The sequence below is a fragment of the Trematomus bernacchii genome, unplaced genomic scaffold (genome assembly GCF_902827165.1).
Source record: "Trematomus bernacchii unplaced genomic scaffold, fTreBer1.1, whole genome shotgun sequence".
NCBI lineage: Eukaryota > Metazoa > Chordata > Actinopteri > Perciformes > Nototheniidae > Trematomus > Trematomus bernacchii.
Genome location: NW_022987714.1, coordinates 3,159,206 through 3,177,098, shown reverse-complemented (window position 1 = coordinate 3,177,098; position 17,893 = coordinate 3,159,206). Strand labels below are relative to the sequence as shown.

At 41.9% G+C, this 17,893-nt stretch overlaps 1 protein-coding gene across 1 annotated transcript in view; it reads left to right on the top strand.

The window, feature by feature from the left end:
- Window positions 1-17,893, top strand: part of scaper (S-phase cyclin A-associated protein in the ER) — a 65,236-nt gene that overhangs the window by 13,626 nt on the left and 33,717 nt on the right. The window contains 17 exon segments of the mRNA XM_034141459.1: window positions 1,520-1,702; window positions 4,043-4,143; window positions 4,595-4,711; window positions 5,316-5,437; window positions 5,546-5,820; window positions 6,327-6,677; window positions 8,711-8,878; window positions 8,985-9,051; window positions 9,155-9,272; window positions 9,813-9,924; window positions 10,366-10,506; window positions 10,801-10,956; window positions 11,040-11,182; window positions 11,693-11,774; window positions 11,863-12,015; window positions 13,358-13,465; window positions 17,367-17,503. Of these exon segments, the coding sequence (XP_033997350.1) occupies window positions 1,520-1,702; window positions 4,043-4,143; window positions 4,595-4,711; window positions 5,316-5,437; window positions 5,546-5,820; window positions 6,327-6,677; window positions 8,711-8,878; window positions 8,985-9,051; window positions 9,155-9,272; window positions 9,813-9,924; window positions 10,366-10,506; window positions 10,801-10,956; window positions 11,040-11,182; window positions 11,693-11,774; window positions 11,863-12,015; window positions 13,358-13,465; window positions 17,367-17,503 (2,534 nt within the window).

Here is a 17,893-nt window from a genome sequence, read left to right as displayed (position 1 = left end):
TAAGGCCCCGCCCACTTTTGGGGGAAACAACGCTGTCATTTGAATGGCGATCAAGCCTGAAGCCACAGAGCTCTTCTGTTACTGTCCTTTCTACTTAGAGGAAGTACAGAAACACTGAACTCTGGATTTGTTTTAATGTTTGAGGTGCAATAAACGACACCGCAGCTTTTTGGCATGATAAAACTATTATTTTCCGCCTCGCTCATGAGAGTAACAGTTGAAGAAATTACAGCGTCGTCTACTGATTTTAATTTAACCATATATCGAGACCGATTGTCGATTTCAAATGATTTAATGTAATTGTTTGCCTGACTGGCCATCGTAATCGGGCTTTTTGAAGATCCAAAAATCCACGGTTTTCAATTTTTTTTATCGGATTGGCAAAAACTTCAACATTTGTATTGACCGCCATTCAAATGACAGCGTTGTTTTCCCCCAAAAGTGGGCGGGGCCGTAATTTTTGTCCGGAAGTGACGTAGGTGTTACTCTCATCTATAGGCAGATTCGAAGGATTTATTTCTTTGGAAATGTTATTTTAAATACAATTAAATCAAGTTATTTTGGTAAAACTAATGAAAAATATAACAAAAATAATATTTAAAAAAAATATATAATTTTTTTTAATTTTTTTAAATGTTTTTAAATATTATTTTGTAGAATATCTTAGGCCTAGAGGGCCCTGACGGCTCGCCACTGTTGAACATACTTGAGGAGAGTGTTGCGAAACAGGACTTTATATAACGGTGCAACAAACAGATTGTAACTAACAACAATGTATTACTGACTGTGCTGGTTGAGTTCTATTGTATTGTATTTAATTTAATTTAATTTCAAACCTTTATTTATCCAGGTGTATCCCATTGAGATCATTGATCTCTTTTTCAAGGGAGACCTGCTCAAGTAGGTTCCACATGAAACATAAAAACATAAACAGAACAACAAAAAGGACATCATACAGCATCATTACAGGGATTACAATTTACATAACTATCCACATGAACAGGTACCAACAGCTTCCGATTGAGTAGCATCCAACCGAGCTTTAAAAACATTTAGTGGCACCAGATTGCTCAGTTTCCATTTCAATTGCAGACTATTCCAAGACAGTGGAGCTGCGCATCTAAAAGCTATCTTCCCTAAGACAGTCCTAGCAGTTGACACATTTAATAAAACCACAGCATGCGATCTCAGGCAGTAGCCACTTACAATTCGCCGTGAGATCAGGGAGCAGATGTAGGATGGTATTATTTTATTGTAGTTTTTTAAACTTAATTATGCTTTTTTTTTTTATATCCATTACTTCTTGAGTGTAATGTGTGGTGCCAACATTGCCACAAGAAGTTAAAATCTCCCTGTTTTCCTTTATGTTATGTATGCATGGATGGTATTGCGTATATATGGCATATAGGTGGAAACTCTTTTCACAGCCAATAGAAGAAAGAAAACTAAAAACTTGATTGACTCTCCAATGAGTTTGTGATTGTTACCATAATGTTTGCTCCACACTTTGTCTCCACAGAATGCTGTTACAGCTGGAGCATTGTTGGAAAAAGGGGGAGAGAAGAGCCCCATCAAAACCAGACAGCCCCGCAAGGTGGACCTGCGCGCACGCTACTGGGCTTTCCTCTTCGACAACCTGCGTCGAGCTGTGGACGAGATCTACGTCACCTGTGAATCTGACCAGAGCGTGGTAGAATGCAAGGTGAGACTGCTTACATCAGGGGAAACAAGCAATGGTAGAAATGCCAATTCAAATGGGTTCATGGTCTTAACTGACCCAACAGGAATGAAAGATGTTAGGATTTATGAACACTAGAGGGGGACATTGAGATCAAAACAACATTTCTCCCTCACAGCTCACATTCCTCTTGATTTCTGCTTTGTGTCAGAGGGGCTCTCTGACGGCTCGCTGCTGAAAGAATTATCACAGGACTTTTCTTTGGGCCTGGCTAACTGGACTTAATATGGATGACAGGCTGTAAACAATATTGTACTTGCATTGTGTTTGTTTTCATGCATTGGCTGAAATGAGGCATATCGGCTCCGTTATGGCCTACATGTTTTACTAACAGCACTGTTTACAGTATCCTCTGTTTTGTGGGTCTGTGTGTTTGTTTTGGTGCAGCCATGTAGTACACTGTGATGTTGCTCCATGGCGTATTATACATCCTGTCCTGTGTTTTATCGATCCTTCTGCCATGCCACATTATGCTGAGCATGGTTCTGGTGACGTTCTGCGGTCAGTACCGTAACCCAGTTCCCTGTGGTGGGGTTGTCCCGCTGTCACTGTCCCAGTGCAGCTCCCTGTGGTGTGATCAACATGGCCTGTGTCAGACATCTGGCTGTTAGGTGTTTCCCCCCCCATACCACTGTATCTCTCTACACCCTAATGCTGTCTAATGGCCATGAAGCTGGGTGCTGTTCATAATCCCCTGTCCCACCCAGCTTGGGTTTAATGGACACTGATAGATGATGGAGTCATTTGGAGGGGAAGCAGAGTGCTCTGATTGCCCACAGCCACAAACCCCCAGTGTAGCTGTGGGCAATCTGCATTGTGTGCTCTCACACTAACAATTTCCCACCCATGAACTTATGGACGTAAACATTACCATTTTCAGGAAGTGATGCCTGATTCTCAGATAAGGCGATGTTACTGTTATGCTTTGCGTAATTTTTTATAAAAACCTCAGCACTGACATAATATATTTCCCAGCTCAAATGGAAATTGTTCACCCAGCAGAATGATTCATATTTGCTTATTAATAATGTCCACACCTCTTTAACCCAGAGCCCCTTAGGCCTAATTAGTTCCTATCAACGGTTCCTTTAGCCCATCCTTGATTTATTAAACGAATCACTCGGACCAGGCAAAAAAAGTACATGGTGTTATTGTTTGCTTGAAAGCAGTTAAATGTCCTAATATATTTTAATTTATGTCATTGTTAAAGTTAACTGAAATTGGCTATTCTGGTTTTAAATTATTTTACTTTTCAAAACAATCAAAACAGTGGATCATTTTCGAGAGGTCAGTCACTTTACCGTAGGCTGTACCTGTTCTTTCTTCTTTCTATGTATGGACCACAGGCTTTAACTGCCCATCCTTTTTTATGACAATGCCTCTGGAAGGTTAAACATTTTGTCATTCCTCATGAAATGTTATGTGGGGGTTGTATTTAGGTAAGTATGCCTGTTAACATGCTGAAAGCCACTTTATGGTGCCTTCACTCATTGTTGGTTTATCTGTCAGAGGAGCAGCAAACCTCTCTCCATCTCAGCCTTCATTACCAAATGAACACCACGCCATCGAGGTGGTCTTTGCCTGTTAACCAGCTCTAATCAGCAGACCTGCTGCTGGACACATCTTTCACTGGCCTGACTTGTCTATTAACTAAAAGCACTGTGAAGCTTTACTCTCAATTACCACTCCCTTCACGCTCCCCATCAATCAGTTGTGTTCGTTTCATTAGAGCTCTGGGAAAAAGCTCCACACGGTCCACCACCTAGCAACCCTGAGAGTCAGTCCAAGTGCATGATAGGCCTTTGTTATAACATTACATTACATGTAATTTGTTAGACGCTTTTATCCAAAGCGACTTACATACATTCGGTACTGTGGACAATCCCCACAGGAGCAATTTGGGGTGAAGTGTCTTGCCCAGGGACACAACGACATGCTGACTGCAGTGGGACTCAAACTTGCTATCCCCTGATTCGAAGTCCAGCACACCACCCACTGAGCCACAGCCTCCCTCTATATTATAAGGCCTTATCTGTTCTCAAACTTTGCCTTTCCACAGGAATATGTGTGGGCCAGCTCCTGCTTGTCAGAAACATTTGTTGGACAATTCATGTAAAAAGCTGTACATTTTATAACAAATGTACAGCTTTTTACATTAATTGTCCAACAAATGTTCCTCAGTATAATCTGATGCTTGTGTGTCACTTTCTCATTTGTTTATTTTGAAACCTACCATTTTATTGTATTGTTTATTGTACCATTCTACATATTTGTGTTGATAATCCCTCCTGTGGCTATCTTTAGGAGGTGTTGATGATGTTGGACAACTACGTTCGTGATTTCAAAGCTCTCATAGACTGGATCCAGCTTCAGGAGAAGTTGGAGAAAACAGATGCCCAGAACAGGTGATCTTCCCTTGCTTTTTTTCACCCCCTTTCTTCATCTCTCAATCTCAATCACTCTCCATTTTCAATTGCTCCCTGAGGTGAAACAGGAAGTGCCGGTGTCTGGTCCCTGGCTTTGAGTCACAAACAGAACGGATCAATAGCCTTGGCTTTAATTCAAAGAGATCCATGAGTTTATTGGCTTCTCTTTAACACGGTGACCACTGTAACCGTAAATTGACTAAGAAATGAAATTCCCAGTGCTGCTTCCCAATTTGTTCATTTAAAGCGTACTGTTAATCAATAAGACAACCTGAATCTTTTACATGCTCCATTTATTGCATGAATTGCTGCAAGTGAATTAGCCATTTAACTGATTTGCCAAAGTGTGAGCCAAGTCTGTGCATGTATGGCAACAAGGAATTGTAATTAGGGTAAGTTAAGTAATGTTTGCTACTTTCACTTTGTTCAGGCCCACGTCTTTAGCCTGGGAGGTGCGTAAGATGTCTCCGGGACGTCATGTGATGCCAAGCCCCTCGGCGGACAGAATGGTTCCTTCTCCGGGTGCACTCCGCGCCCTCAACTATGGGTAAGCTCTCCTACCGTCTTCTTCACTCTAAGGCCTGTATGCCGCGCCAAACCATATTAGGCATTTTAGTTTCTTTTACAGATCAACTTTTTATTTGATTAAAATGGTATCATGAGGCGTCTCGTTATTAACCAATCAATATTTCAAATGATGCACTTTGCCTGCTTTTTGAACGAGTTAGGAAATGCAGACTACGTTATCTAACAATACAGCCATTGATTTCTGATGGTGAGGCATTTGTTTAATGCGATTTGTTGAGTCTCTCACTCTTTGGCCACAGAATCAGTGGAAGGTGTAGATGAAAGTGTCAGTTAAAGACTGCTGAAGCATTGGTTCAATATGGGCACTGCTCTGTAATCGGATGCTGCAGGAAATGGATATTGATCATGTCGGAGGCCTGTTGTCCAATACAGTCCCGAGCTATCTCAGAGAGGAGAGTGCCGGGGTGTTAGATAGGCATTGTATTCAGACCTCTAAAGTTTCTAAAAACAGGCCGCAAAGTAGGAGCTGCTGAGAGAATAGATCTAATGGTAGAATAAAATCCTACCTGTTGACTTTGTGCAGCATTGTTTGTTTTGATACATGATGTGTGTTTCTCAATCAGTGGTCCCGCACCTACACTGGTTGCTGGCCGGCACATCGGCCCCAGCTGGGCGGACCGAGTGAAGTGCTCTCAGTCTCTCCCTAGCAACAGCCAATCCAACACCGCCATGGTAGAAAAACTGGGTAAGAATCCTGTCTTCACTTTAGGAGAATATGGTTTCTTCTAACATGAAGAGCACCATAACACACCTTCTTTTACTTTACTAACACAGCACCTCTCATGTCCTCCAGGTAAAAAGGATGCTGAGGGCTGGGAGACGGTCCAGAGGGGACGTACTGCCAAACCTCGCTTTGCTGCCATAGTTACCAAGGTCAGTCCTGTTTTGGTCACCCCAAAGCCGGACAGCGGCAAGTGTAACCAGTCACTCCTGACAACAAAGGAGGAGGAAACACTCCATCCTCAGTTATCCCCAGACAACGACACCACCCAAAAGGACACTGAGCAGCAAGTCCCTGTGGAGTCTGACCCCCTGGAGAAGGATTCAGAGAACGCAAACATGATGGAGGTACTGAGGCTCACTACCTTGTGACGTCTTTCTCCCAGAGAAATCCCTGAATATCAATTATTCACAAGGAGCAGAGTAACTCTAGACCATTTTATCAGCCACATTTGTTTTTGTTTTGGGCTCCATGGTATTCATAGACAGGCTGTTCAGACGGGCATATCAACTTTAAGGCGATTGATTGTACACTGACATTTCAGAGGCAGAAAACCCATTTCCACCCTCATGAAATAAATACTCTGTCGATGCCTCAAGACACACCTGGTAAGAGTGTGTTCTAGCCATCGGTAGATTTTGAAATACAGATCAGTATATCCAATTTATCAGCTTATTTAGATCATAATTGGATGTTTAGGGCATGTCAGTATCAGCTTTTCTGCATGATTTGTGTTTTCAGCCATGTGTTGAGTATTGACTTGACTTGATTTGTTTTTGGTTTGTTATTGCTGTCATGTATTGCTTGAAATATGCATGACTTTAATTGAGTTTGTGTGTGACTGTCGGTGCAGCCCCCAGCAGAGAATATACAAGACTCGGGGCAGTGTGTCGACGCTCCCTGTGAAGACGCGCCTCCCCCCATACCAGCTTCTTCCCCTCCCCAAGCCCCAGAGCCCCCCGCATCCTCAGCCCCAGACCCACCAACAGACATGATCTTAGCAGTCCCAGTCCCTACTGTGACCCTCTCTACATCCCCCGACCCCCCCCAGACGGATGCGCATGGTGCACTGTTGGCCTTGGGGGACAGTGGGGCTGAGGGTGGCGCGTCGCAGGGCATGGCCACATCTGCTCCAGGACAGGCTGAGACTCCCATGGCAGCGGTGAAACTGGAGAGTGTGCTGGACCCCACAGAGCTTTCTACTGTGAGTGCTGAGAGATGGAGGAGCAGAGGGAGGGCGAGGGGGGCCAGGGATCCCCAAGGGTACTTCACCGCCTAAACAAAGTCAATCTAAAGAAACCTCCAGACCTAATGTGCACGCAATGCTGCATAGCTCTGTGTAGTGTTGTTATAGCACCGTTCACTGTGAAGAATAGCTGTGAGTAGAGGACTTTTATACTCGAGCAAGTGCTCCCAGGGTGTTTCCCTAAAAATATTCCTTCAACTCGTTTTTAGTTATGTTGGCCTCTTCTTTGACTAAATTCTGTGCAAAAAAATGCTCCAGAACCTGGACTGAGTTTCAGTTTGTGTTCAAACCCAGCGTAAGATCTTAGGAAAACATTATCCCCCTACCTCAGAGGGCTGTACTACGAAGCAGGTTCCACAGCGAAAGTGATGATTTGCTTTAAAAAGCCTGACAAAACCTAAAATCAGGTACCAGCGTGGTTCAACTGCCTTTATTTACTCAGGCATTATCATAAAAGACCATTTTTGGTGCATGATTTTAAAAGTTGATCGATCAACGCCACTTTAATATAATATTACAAATCTTTACGGCATAATTCAACAATGTCGCTGAAAAACAATTATTTTCAATTCAAGTCATATTTACTTTACCGTGACATGCACTCCAAGTGCCTTCAGTTATTTATTTGGCGTGACATCATGTCAATCTGTTGTGCTCATAAATTGACTGACTGACGCTAATTCCAAAGGACTGAGTTAGTGAAAGTTCTTTGAGCAAAAACTCTGAACATGACCTGGTCCGGGACCATGTTAGGTCAGCAGCATAAGTTGCCATGACAATCTAGCCAAGTAAAAAGAAAGCCACCCTTGTAACACGGAAAACTGGCTTTTGGCTCAACACACCCCGCTAACATACTAACTAATCCTGATTACTTAGTACAGCCTTTCTGGTGTTGTCACAATTATTTAGCATCAAGTAGTGTGTAAACACAGAGCTCCATTTGCTTAATCAAGGATGACTACACCTCTCAGTGGCGTCCGATTCTGACAGGTGGTGAAGGAAAAATGTGGAAAATACTACAGTGTAGGCAATTTGGCCTCAAATGTAACACCAGTCTAGTGTTTGAATTGTTCAGGCAACACTTTTGTGCTCAAGATTTTAATCCAAAACGTTTTTATCGTCCCATGTATTCCTCATGTAAAAGATACACGTCGTCAAGAAGGCTTCCTAATTGACTAATAATAGTTTATGCTATGGAGTAATCTGTGCTATTCACTTATTATTGCCATGTCATGAAAACTTCCAAATACTTTAAAGAAACAACTTCCTGGCGCTAAACCATCAGCTGCCTCCTTCCACCGTCTCCTCATCCTCACCGTACATGTGTACTGCATGGTTATTGAATGCTTCCTCACTTGTGATTCTTGTGATGATTGTGTGGTACAGACTGATTGGGTTGATATCGTGTTCCCCTCAAGTCTTTGGATTGTTCCCCCAAGTATTAATTAAACCAACCGCACAGCAGCTGAAACAAAGTGTTACAGCTGCTGCACATTGAAAGCTTTATTTCAAATTGGAAATATCAACATTATACAACTTTGAGATTTCTGAATTCCTCTCATTGTTACAACAAATAGAAACATTGTCTCTATATTAGTATTTGTAATACACTGCATTTTCAGTTTCTCTAATATTTAATAAACATCATTTACATATAAGGGAATCATAAAGGAATAGAAAAAGTTCTTCAACATAATGTAAGCAAAAAAACAAAAGTTGTAAAATGAGGTCACCATTCTGCCCCCGGTAAGCCATAAGAGCGTGTTAGCGAGACAGCACGCATAATACCTGGAAACTGAACCATTTATTTGAGTATTATATCTTTGTTTTTACTACTGTAATATTTCAAAAATAGTGCATACATGAGGCTTAGTATATTACAATAAGAGTGTTTTCTGCTTCCTTAGTGTTTGTTTATCTGTGTGTTGACCTCACCATTTATGAAGTATAAAATGTCGGTGTGTGAGGTGCTATCTGTGTCATGTGTTCAGCCCCAGTCCATGGCAGAGGTCCTGGCAAAGAAAGAGGAGCTTGCCGAGCGTCTGGAGAAGGCCAACGAGGAGGCGATCGCCAGCGCCATCGCTGAGGAGGAGCAGCTGAACAGAGAGATTGAGGCCGAGAACAGCGAGCTGGAGACTGACAACGAAAGTGAATTCTCTGTAAGCATAATGATGTTTATTTACACTGGGAATGTTTGTTCTCTGTGTGACAGAAAGCCATTTTTTGTATTTTGTTACATCGTTGTGTGTTGACAATTGACCACAGGCTAGCATCGTGAATGGAGGTTGTGGAGTCAATGTAGATTGGACTGACATGCTGGCAGATTATGACGGTATGTAGTTCAACATCTGGATAAAAAAAAACTAAACTCATTATTTTGAATGGCAAACATTTCCCTGACGTCATTTCATTTTGCTCGCTTGTCTTTCCTGTAGCTCGTGAGCCATGGCGTCAGAATACCTCATGGGGGGAAATCGTAGAAGAAGAACCTGCTCGGCCTCCTGGACATGGGATCCACATGCACGAGAAATTGTCCTCACCATCACGCAAGAGGTGCAACATATTAATGTTATGCAGAGATTGGTTGAGCACATCTCATTTCATTTCATTTAATCGTTTATTTGAACAGGGACAATGCGCATTAATGAACACTTAAGACAAATAATGCTTCAAGTGTAAATAGGCTGGATTTGAGCTTTGAGCTAATTTCCACCCGCAGTCCCTCACATACAACATATAAGAACATGACATTTATAAAGATGGCAAAAATAAATACATGATATGCAAAAAATCTGCCTGCTCATTTAAATCACCCAACTGTACATTTAGCCTATCTACTTGTTTAGTGCCCTCCTGAACAGCACCTAAATCTACTCATTTGCAACCGTACTCTACTGTATGTTGACAAGGATGTAACCCAGCAGCCTGACAGTCTAAAAGGCCCACTTACTGCATGATGGCCTCCCTTTTCTTTTTAGGTTACCACCCAGAACTTCTAAACAGGCCCTAGTGCTTATCAGAGTCTATGTCTGCCTTTGTTGATGAAGAGGAAAACGAAAGAGATGAATGATTTGTTTCCATGTTTTTTGGCAGAACCATTGCTGAGTCAAAGAAGAAACATGAGGAGAAACAGCTGAAGGCGCAGCAGCTGAGGGACAAACTCCGGGAGGAAAAGACGCTCAAACTGCAGAAGCTCATGGAGAGGGTAAGAATGCCAAGTTGACGGAAAGCACCCTGAAGAAACTCCATGCAAGAGAAGCCCAGCCTGGCTCATAACGAGAGGATTTGTCAGCACACTGCCTGATAGAATCACTAAATATTACAACCCCCTCCCGTCGCGTCCAGGCCAGCTGGCCGCAGACAGTCGTGAGAGAGACCCCTGGCCAAAATCAACAGCCTTTCATGAAGTTTGTTTTTGTTCTCCAGCCCATGGCAAGATGAGTGAGTCCTAGAATAAATCAGCATCAACCACATAGAAGCCTAAAGTGGTGTGTATTTGCATTAATCCCCATGTGCTCGCACCAGAGAGGGTAGCAATTGATGGATTAAGGATCCGTTGTCTGTGTTGTCCCGGAGAATGTACATTATTATTTTTATTTGTTTTTATTTGCACTCACTCCTGCTTCTCACTCTTCACTCTCTGCAGGAGAAAGAGGTGAGGAAATGGAAGGAGGAGCTGTTGGATCAGCGTCGGAGGATGATGGATGAAAAGCTGTTACACGCAGAGTTGAAGAGAGAGGTGCAGCTCCAGGCCATCGTGAAGAAAGCCCAAGAAGAAGAGGCCAAGGTAAAGGAGGAAATGCAGTCAACACAATTGTTACATTTATGAATTAAGTGATACAAAAAAAGTGGAACATGTACAATGGCACTTAAAAATGTGTTGCATGGCATCAACAAATACACATTGTCTATGTGTCCGAAATAAAGCGTGCTGCGGATTTGGAGAATGTCAGATTGGTTGATTCTAGCCAAAATATTATTCCTTTTTTTCCCTTTTCATTACAATTGTCATAGGTTGCAATATTTAGGCTTCAGGCATCTCCCTCAAACTCCTCTCTGTTTACCTAAATGATATGTACAGGTGAATGAAATCGCCTTCATCAACACTCTGGAAGCTCAAAACAAGAGGCACGATGCCCTGGCAAAGTTAAATGAGTATGAGCAACGCCTGAACGAGCTGCAGGAGGACAGACAGAGGAGGCAGGAGGAGAAGCAGGCCAGAGACGAGGCTGTGCAGGTGCTCATTTTACTTTACATTCTTCTAGTTGGCATTTTAGGATTTAGATGCATCTCTATAAACCTCTTGTGCTTCCTCTGTAGGAGCGTAAACGGGTCCTTGAAGCAGAGCGGCAGGCGCGGGTGGAGGAGCTGCTGATGAGGAGGAAGGAGCAGGAGGCTCGTATTGAACAGCAGAAACAGGACAAAGAGAAAGCTAGAGAGGATGCAGCACGGGAGAAGGCCAGGTATGTAGTCTTAAATCCTTTCAGTGTATATACGGGGGTAGATTCAAGGATTCAAGGATTCAAGATTCAAGGCTTTTATTAGGCGCTTTCACACCGCAGTACTTTTCCCACAAAGGTTCATGAGAACTCTTTAGTTGCTATAAGTTAGTCTCACTATGCACAATGTCATTTGTGCATAGTTACAGTGTAGTTATGACAATGGAAATCTTAGGTCACAGGCTCCTCCAACAGTGCAACACAATAAAACTGATAAAATAGTGCAAGTAAATAAAATAAAATATAATATAATAGAAATAGTGTAGAATAGTCTATATACAAGTCATTGGAATATTGATAGTTGCAAACGGAGGAATGTTATGGATGTCCTTTCAAAAGTTCAGGTGTTTAGCAGTCTTATGGCCTGTGGGATGAAACTGTCCCTTAGTCTGGTTGTTTAATACCAACAGTCTCTTTGTTACATTTGAAACTTGTAGTGTAACTGTACTGTTGTTTCCAATATCCTTTCTGAAGGGATCGAGAGGAGCGTCTGGCTGCTCTCAGTGCTGCCCAACAGGAGGCCATGGAGGAGCTCCAGAAGAAAATACAGATGAAGGTAAATTGATACCACCTTGCATCTCAATCTGTGATCATACCGTAATCCCAGTTCTCTTCTGATCCTTGGTTTCTGCTTTCTTTCATAGCATGATGAGAGCAGCCGTAGACATATGGAGCAGATCGAGCAGAGGAAGGAGAAGGCTGCCGAGCTCAGCAGTGGTCGACATGCTAACACAGACTACGCTCCCAAACTGACACCATATGAGCGCAAAAAACAGTGCTCCCTGTGCTGCGTCGTGGTATGTACAGTTTCATCCCCTCAGTCTCTGGGCTTAAGTTATACTTACTGTACTATGTTGAATCTCACAATACAACTTCCATGGCCTCTTTAATGGTAGAGAGATGTGATCCTGATTACTTCAAATGAGCTTTAATTGTATCTTAAATATCTTAGACACCTGCACTTATATGTGTGTGTCTTTTGGAGGGCAGATGCTGCAGAAGAACAGCTCTAGGCAAACTCTACCATGTTATTAAGCAGACTGTGTATAAACCAAAAAATGCTCAGGAAGGTGATTCAGAGGATCTTTGGAAGAAGGCGTTTATAAAATAAGGATTTAAATGCATTGATTAAACATAGACTCTTAACAGTGATTTATGAGCGGACATGATTATGCTTTTTCAAGTGTCAGGCAACAAATCCACAAGCAGACATATTTATCTCTGACAGATGGGCTACCACGGCAACAAGGGTGGGACACCTTGAGTCTTCAAACCAGAATCAGATAAAGTGGAGGGTTGGGGGTGAAAGAGGGAATCTTGTTAAAATGTTGGATGACCTTGGCCAGCATCTGACACCAGAGATCATGGATGGGTCAGCAGCAAGCACTTCATTTAATGACATCAAACACAGAGCGTTTTAAATGGGCTTGTTTCCAGAGACGGGAGAACAACATCGCTTACTGTTCACCTGCCTCTTTTTGTTGCCTTTTCTCAGACATTTTATTCAGACATCCAGTCTGCAACGTATTATTACATTTATACTTGACTGACTGACGCTGTAAGAAAACAAATCAAGCTTATTTAAAAATGTTCTATATATTTTAAGGTCTTTTAAATATGGAACTTTTTTAGTAAAGTATTCTGGTTTTGTTATTGTGTTTGTAATGGAAAAAAGCATCTTATCTGTACCCAGCACAACCTCAATAATGTTCAGCTTGCTTTTTTCTATTTCTTACATTTCTTATTGAGTATTTTGTCTTATCTAAAGTCTTTATGATTTCTGTCTACTGTTGTGTGTGTCTGCAACCTCTTTGAGTCTTCTCATTTCTATATTTATGTGTCTCTTCTTGTATTTCTTCTCCATTTACCGTTCGTTTATTGCCTTACAGTGTTTCAATGTTCAGCCTCTCCATGTGCCCTGACCAGTCATCTATGGAGTGCTGTTACACATACCTTTCATGTCCTTCCCTTAGTCTTTGCTTTAAACTGAGGTTCAGCAGAGACAGGTCACGTCCTATTGAAAAGTCTATGTGGTATATCGTTTCACCAGAGTCCCATGGGGCTCTGTTGACCCTTTCCTGCCTCTGTCTCCATTGTGTCCGCAGCGGTGACCTCTGACCGCTGTGTTTGTGTTTGTAGATCACCTCAGAGGTGCACCTGTTCAGCCACACCAAGGGCAAGAGGCACCAACAGGCCGTGCGGGACAGTAGCAGCATCCAGGGACGGGAGCTTTCCGATGAGGAAGTGGTGCGTATCACTCTGCCAGGAACAAACATGCACTCATCCTGTCAAATAACACTGCCCTGCTGCTGCATGTGTCATGTAAAAAGACAAAGAGACACTGCAGTTGTCTTTTATGACATGATCATTATTATTGTTTATGCATCCCCTTGTATACTGCCACGGCTCGGTTCTTGTCTTTGTGCGATTACAAATGGGCCTTGAAATGTACACAGTTAGGGTTCAGTGCTTCAGTGGAGGGGTGACATCACCCCCTTGTCTCCAGGCTGTTTTTGTCATGGAGCGCTTTTCCATGGGAAGGCAGCTCGTTAATGCAAGGTAACCTCTCAGGCTGCAATATGAGATTGGCTTTTCAGCAGTGCTCATTGTGAGGCTGACAACTGTTGGTGCTATACGCAGCACCTTTGGCCCCAGCAGCTCCTTCATTCAAGGCTTATTTCACCGGGGAATAATTGATACCCCCTCCTTCCTTTCCTCTAAATCATTTCCTTTGCAAATGCAGGTCATTTGTTTCTCGGTTTGACAGTATGATAAACAAGGCAATGGAGAGAAGCACTTCCTCAATATAGCACTGTAAACAGGTTGTACATGAGCACTACTTCATATACGTGTGAAATATGTCTCCTTCTATATGTTAGATAGTTTTACCAATAATCATAATTCTGAGGTGTTGCTCTTTTCTCAGCTTATATATTGTTTTGTTTTGTCAATATATATCAGTAAAAGTGTCATTCCTTTTCTCAACCCTGTCATTCTTGACACATTTAGTGTTTTATTATTAGACTTGGCCTATAGTCATTGTATTTTTCAATAGATAATATGTCTACAACTACTTGTTCTTATTTTACATCAAGCTTTGCAATATATCTACGCCTGGGGACTTTGTTTAGATTACTTATGTGACCCCTTATTATTTATATCAAACCTCATTTTGGTGTCCACTATTCCACTTATTGCACTGCCAACTATTTTCCAGACCGTGCTCTATAACTCTTCCTGCAATGAAAGATTTTTAATTAAAAGGAAGATGGTTGGATCATCTGTACAGAGGTCACTCCATAGTTTTTCGGCCGAGGCGGGCAGCAAATGTCCTGTGGCTTCATATTTGGTAATTCCCTCTCATTCTGACTTGTGAATTAAATTGAAAAAACAATGATTATCAACAGGGTGGGATTGATGTATGAGGGGAGATCTTGAGAAATGCAATCGCTCTTTATCTCACCATCTGTCCTGGTTTAAAGTGATGCAGGTAATATCCACATCCCATGGCTTCTGACATAAGGACTTTATCTATTGATCACCTTTGGACAGAAAACTAGTGGCTTCTCTAGTAAAGAGTGTCTGTACTGCTCTGCAAACAGCCAGTAGAGGGATCACCAGTCTGCAGAGGGTATCCGACCTCCCAAAGGCACTGAATAGTCCTAAATATCTTGTAGTCAAAGCTGCGCTGATAGCCACAAATTGAGAACCTTGATGAAATATCCAGACGGCCAGCTGAAGCGAGCCTCTCCCTCCCACACACTGTTCTGAGATCTGACATTCATCAAGTTGTAGCAGGGAAAGCTGCTGTTGAAAGAGGGAAACCAATGAATAGTTTTTTTTTTTGTCTCCATGTTACTATTCCACTCTTTAATTGACACTGGTAGTATTAATTTCAATACAGTTATGTCATGTAAACCACTGTAGTGACTGTAACTGTATCCAGCGTAGTGTCATATCTCATCTAGTTGCCAACATGAAATACAGCAGGTTTTTTTCACGCCTAATTGAAAGCCTACCTCTCAGGCCTTTGTATGGGACAAAAGAGGCAGTGGATGAACATGTCCTGTGTAATCTGTATTTGCGTTGGCCCCCTGTGAGATCTGTATAGGGTTTTTTGTGTGGGGTAAAGGGAGAGATGTGTAGAGTGGTATCATGTTACCCTCGCCAGGGGCAATCTGTGGTATTGTGCGTCAGCAATGCCCCGAGGCCAGCGTCTATGCTGCTTTGTTACAACATTTCAGTGGTAGACACCTGTCTGTCATCGAGTCTGATCGTCTCAAACACTCAAATGTATATTAGTTATTCAGACTTCTAGCAACAGGAAATGGGATATAATCATTATATATTAATTGGCTTTCATAGTCGGCATCATAGTCTGTACATCAGCCTTATACCACTTTTGACAGCTTAATATTTCAGGTAGCCTTTTATGTTACCAGTGTGATTTTGCAAAGATGTTTTGGTTGTGTTGAAACAATTCCACTAAGTGTGTGGCTCTTTCACTGGATAGCCTCTCAGAGAGATTACTGAGCAGCTGCCTCCCAAGAGAGGGACAGCTACGGTCATGAGTCATGAGTGACCTGTGGTGTCGGGGGCAGAGGTGCACGCATACACACACACACACACACACACACACACACACACACACACACACACACACACACACACACACACACACACTAAATTAACAGCTTGATCAGCATAACACTTTCTGAGAAATGTGTCTTTTTAAATCTAATATATTTCTCTAAAATATTGAATAGCAATTACTAAGAACACAACCAAAAAACGTCAATTTCAAAGAAAATATAGTTGAAATGGTTTATTAAGAGTTCATCACGAAGATTTCGCTCATTCTCATCATTAGAACTTGTTTTTGTGGGATAATCAGATTTAATAGCAAATTTCAAACAACGCCTGATCTGTCATCACATTATGATTTAAATAACATTTGGTGCACAGAAATATGTGACATCAACTTTTTCCAAAGGAGTCTCGCCCACTTCAAATCATTGAAAAACAAAAAACCCAGATTATCCATTCTGTAAAATTACCAAAACTGTGCATTTATAAAACAGTTTTTTAGGGTAGTAAAGTAATAATGTTAAAGAAACATTTTAGTCAGTAGTTTTGGGGCACTAATAATTCACTTTCGCCCACCTAACACACCTGCATTTCCAAAGTGAGAAACCCTTTCAGGTACTCTGACAAAACTTGCCAACGGGTAAGGCAGCCCACACAGTTTATCTCAATCATATCGTCTGAATGGAAACCCTTTTCTCTGTGAGGCCGTCCTTTCCTCTGGGGTGCTGGATGACAGCATAATTGGATAATTGGCTTCTAGCACATGCATCATGTTGTTCAAATTGGGTTACATCCCCCTGTCTCTTGGTGGAAATATCAGCGTCATCTGACAGGGACAGACAGGAGGCTACACCTCCGGCCGTTTAGCATGTCCATGGGCGAGGGGCTTCAAAAGACTGTCGAGCATCAGAGGTTATTACAGGATACAATGGTGTTATTGAGAGGTGTAGGGCTCAATGTCACAAAATACATTCAGAGCCACATCTGAGGTTTATAAATTCTAACTACAGACATTTAAAAAGTAGTCTATTTGCTGTTGTATTTCCATAACATTATTAGAATAACTTGAGGTGTACAATACACACAACTCTTGATAAGGCAATCAAGTCTCACTTTTACCATCTGCCATTCTTCTATTTTCTTTACAATAATTGTGTCAAGAGTTGAGTTTAAGTTGCTTAGGAATATTATTACAGATGCATTTATTTATAAGCGGCATTTGAAAATGTTGTAGCCAACCAGGCAAAGCCAATTTAACCTATTTTGTATCCTGTGTAGGTTCATCAATAGCTGTAGAATATCAATAGAATCAAGACCTCTAAAAAATCTAGTAGAGTAAAAAAATGATATTTCCCTCTGAAATGTACTGATGTAGGAAATGGAAGTGCTCAAGTTCACCTTTTAAAACTGTCCTTAAGTACTTACTTACTTTTCACCACTGATTAATGGGCTTGTTTTAATACCAAAAACAGGCAATCGTTTTTTTTTAGATGTCCTTTATAAGTTATTGTGCAAACACCTGCCAGTAATGTATTTGATGTATTGAATTTGTCTACTCTAGGAGCATCTTTCCCTGAAGAAATACGTTGTGGATATAGTGACGGACAGCTCTGTGTCTTCTGAGAACAAGAAGGATGGAGAAGAGAGGCAGAAGGCACGGAAGAAAGCAAAGAAGCTCCGCGCCAGGATGAACTCCAGGTAATGAATCCTTTTCCTCTCCTTCGTCAGCCTTGCACTCGCTCTGTTTCTTCTCCTCTTCATCCTCTCAGAGGCACAGAGGACAAAACTGTGCCAGGACTTTTTTTATGAGTGACAAGGAGATGGAAAGCAGATGTTATGTGCATCCTGGCTGTCCACAAGGTACCACTGATGAGCTTAATTTATGACCACTTTCTGTGATTGGGGAGCAAAACTGCAAATCGATCCGTAGGCCCCGGCTTTCACCTGTAAAGAGCTTTCCTCCAAATTGCTGCCATGCCATTGCCAAATCTGAAGGCTTCCTCGCTGTACAGGATGTATGTTAAAGTATGTATGAGACATGCCTATTTTTCTTCTTCTGAGCTATTGATTTTTAAATGAAGTATCAAA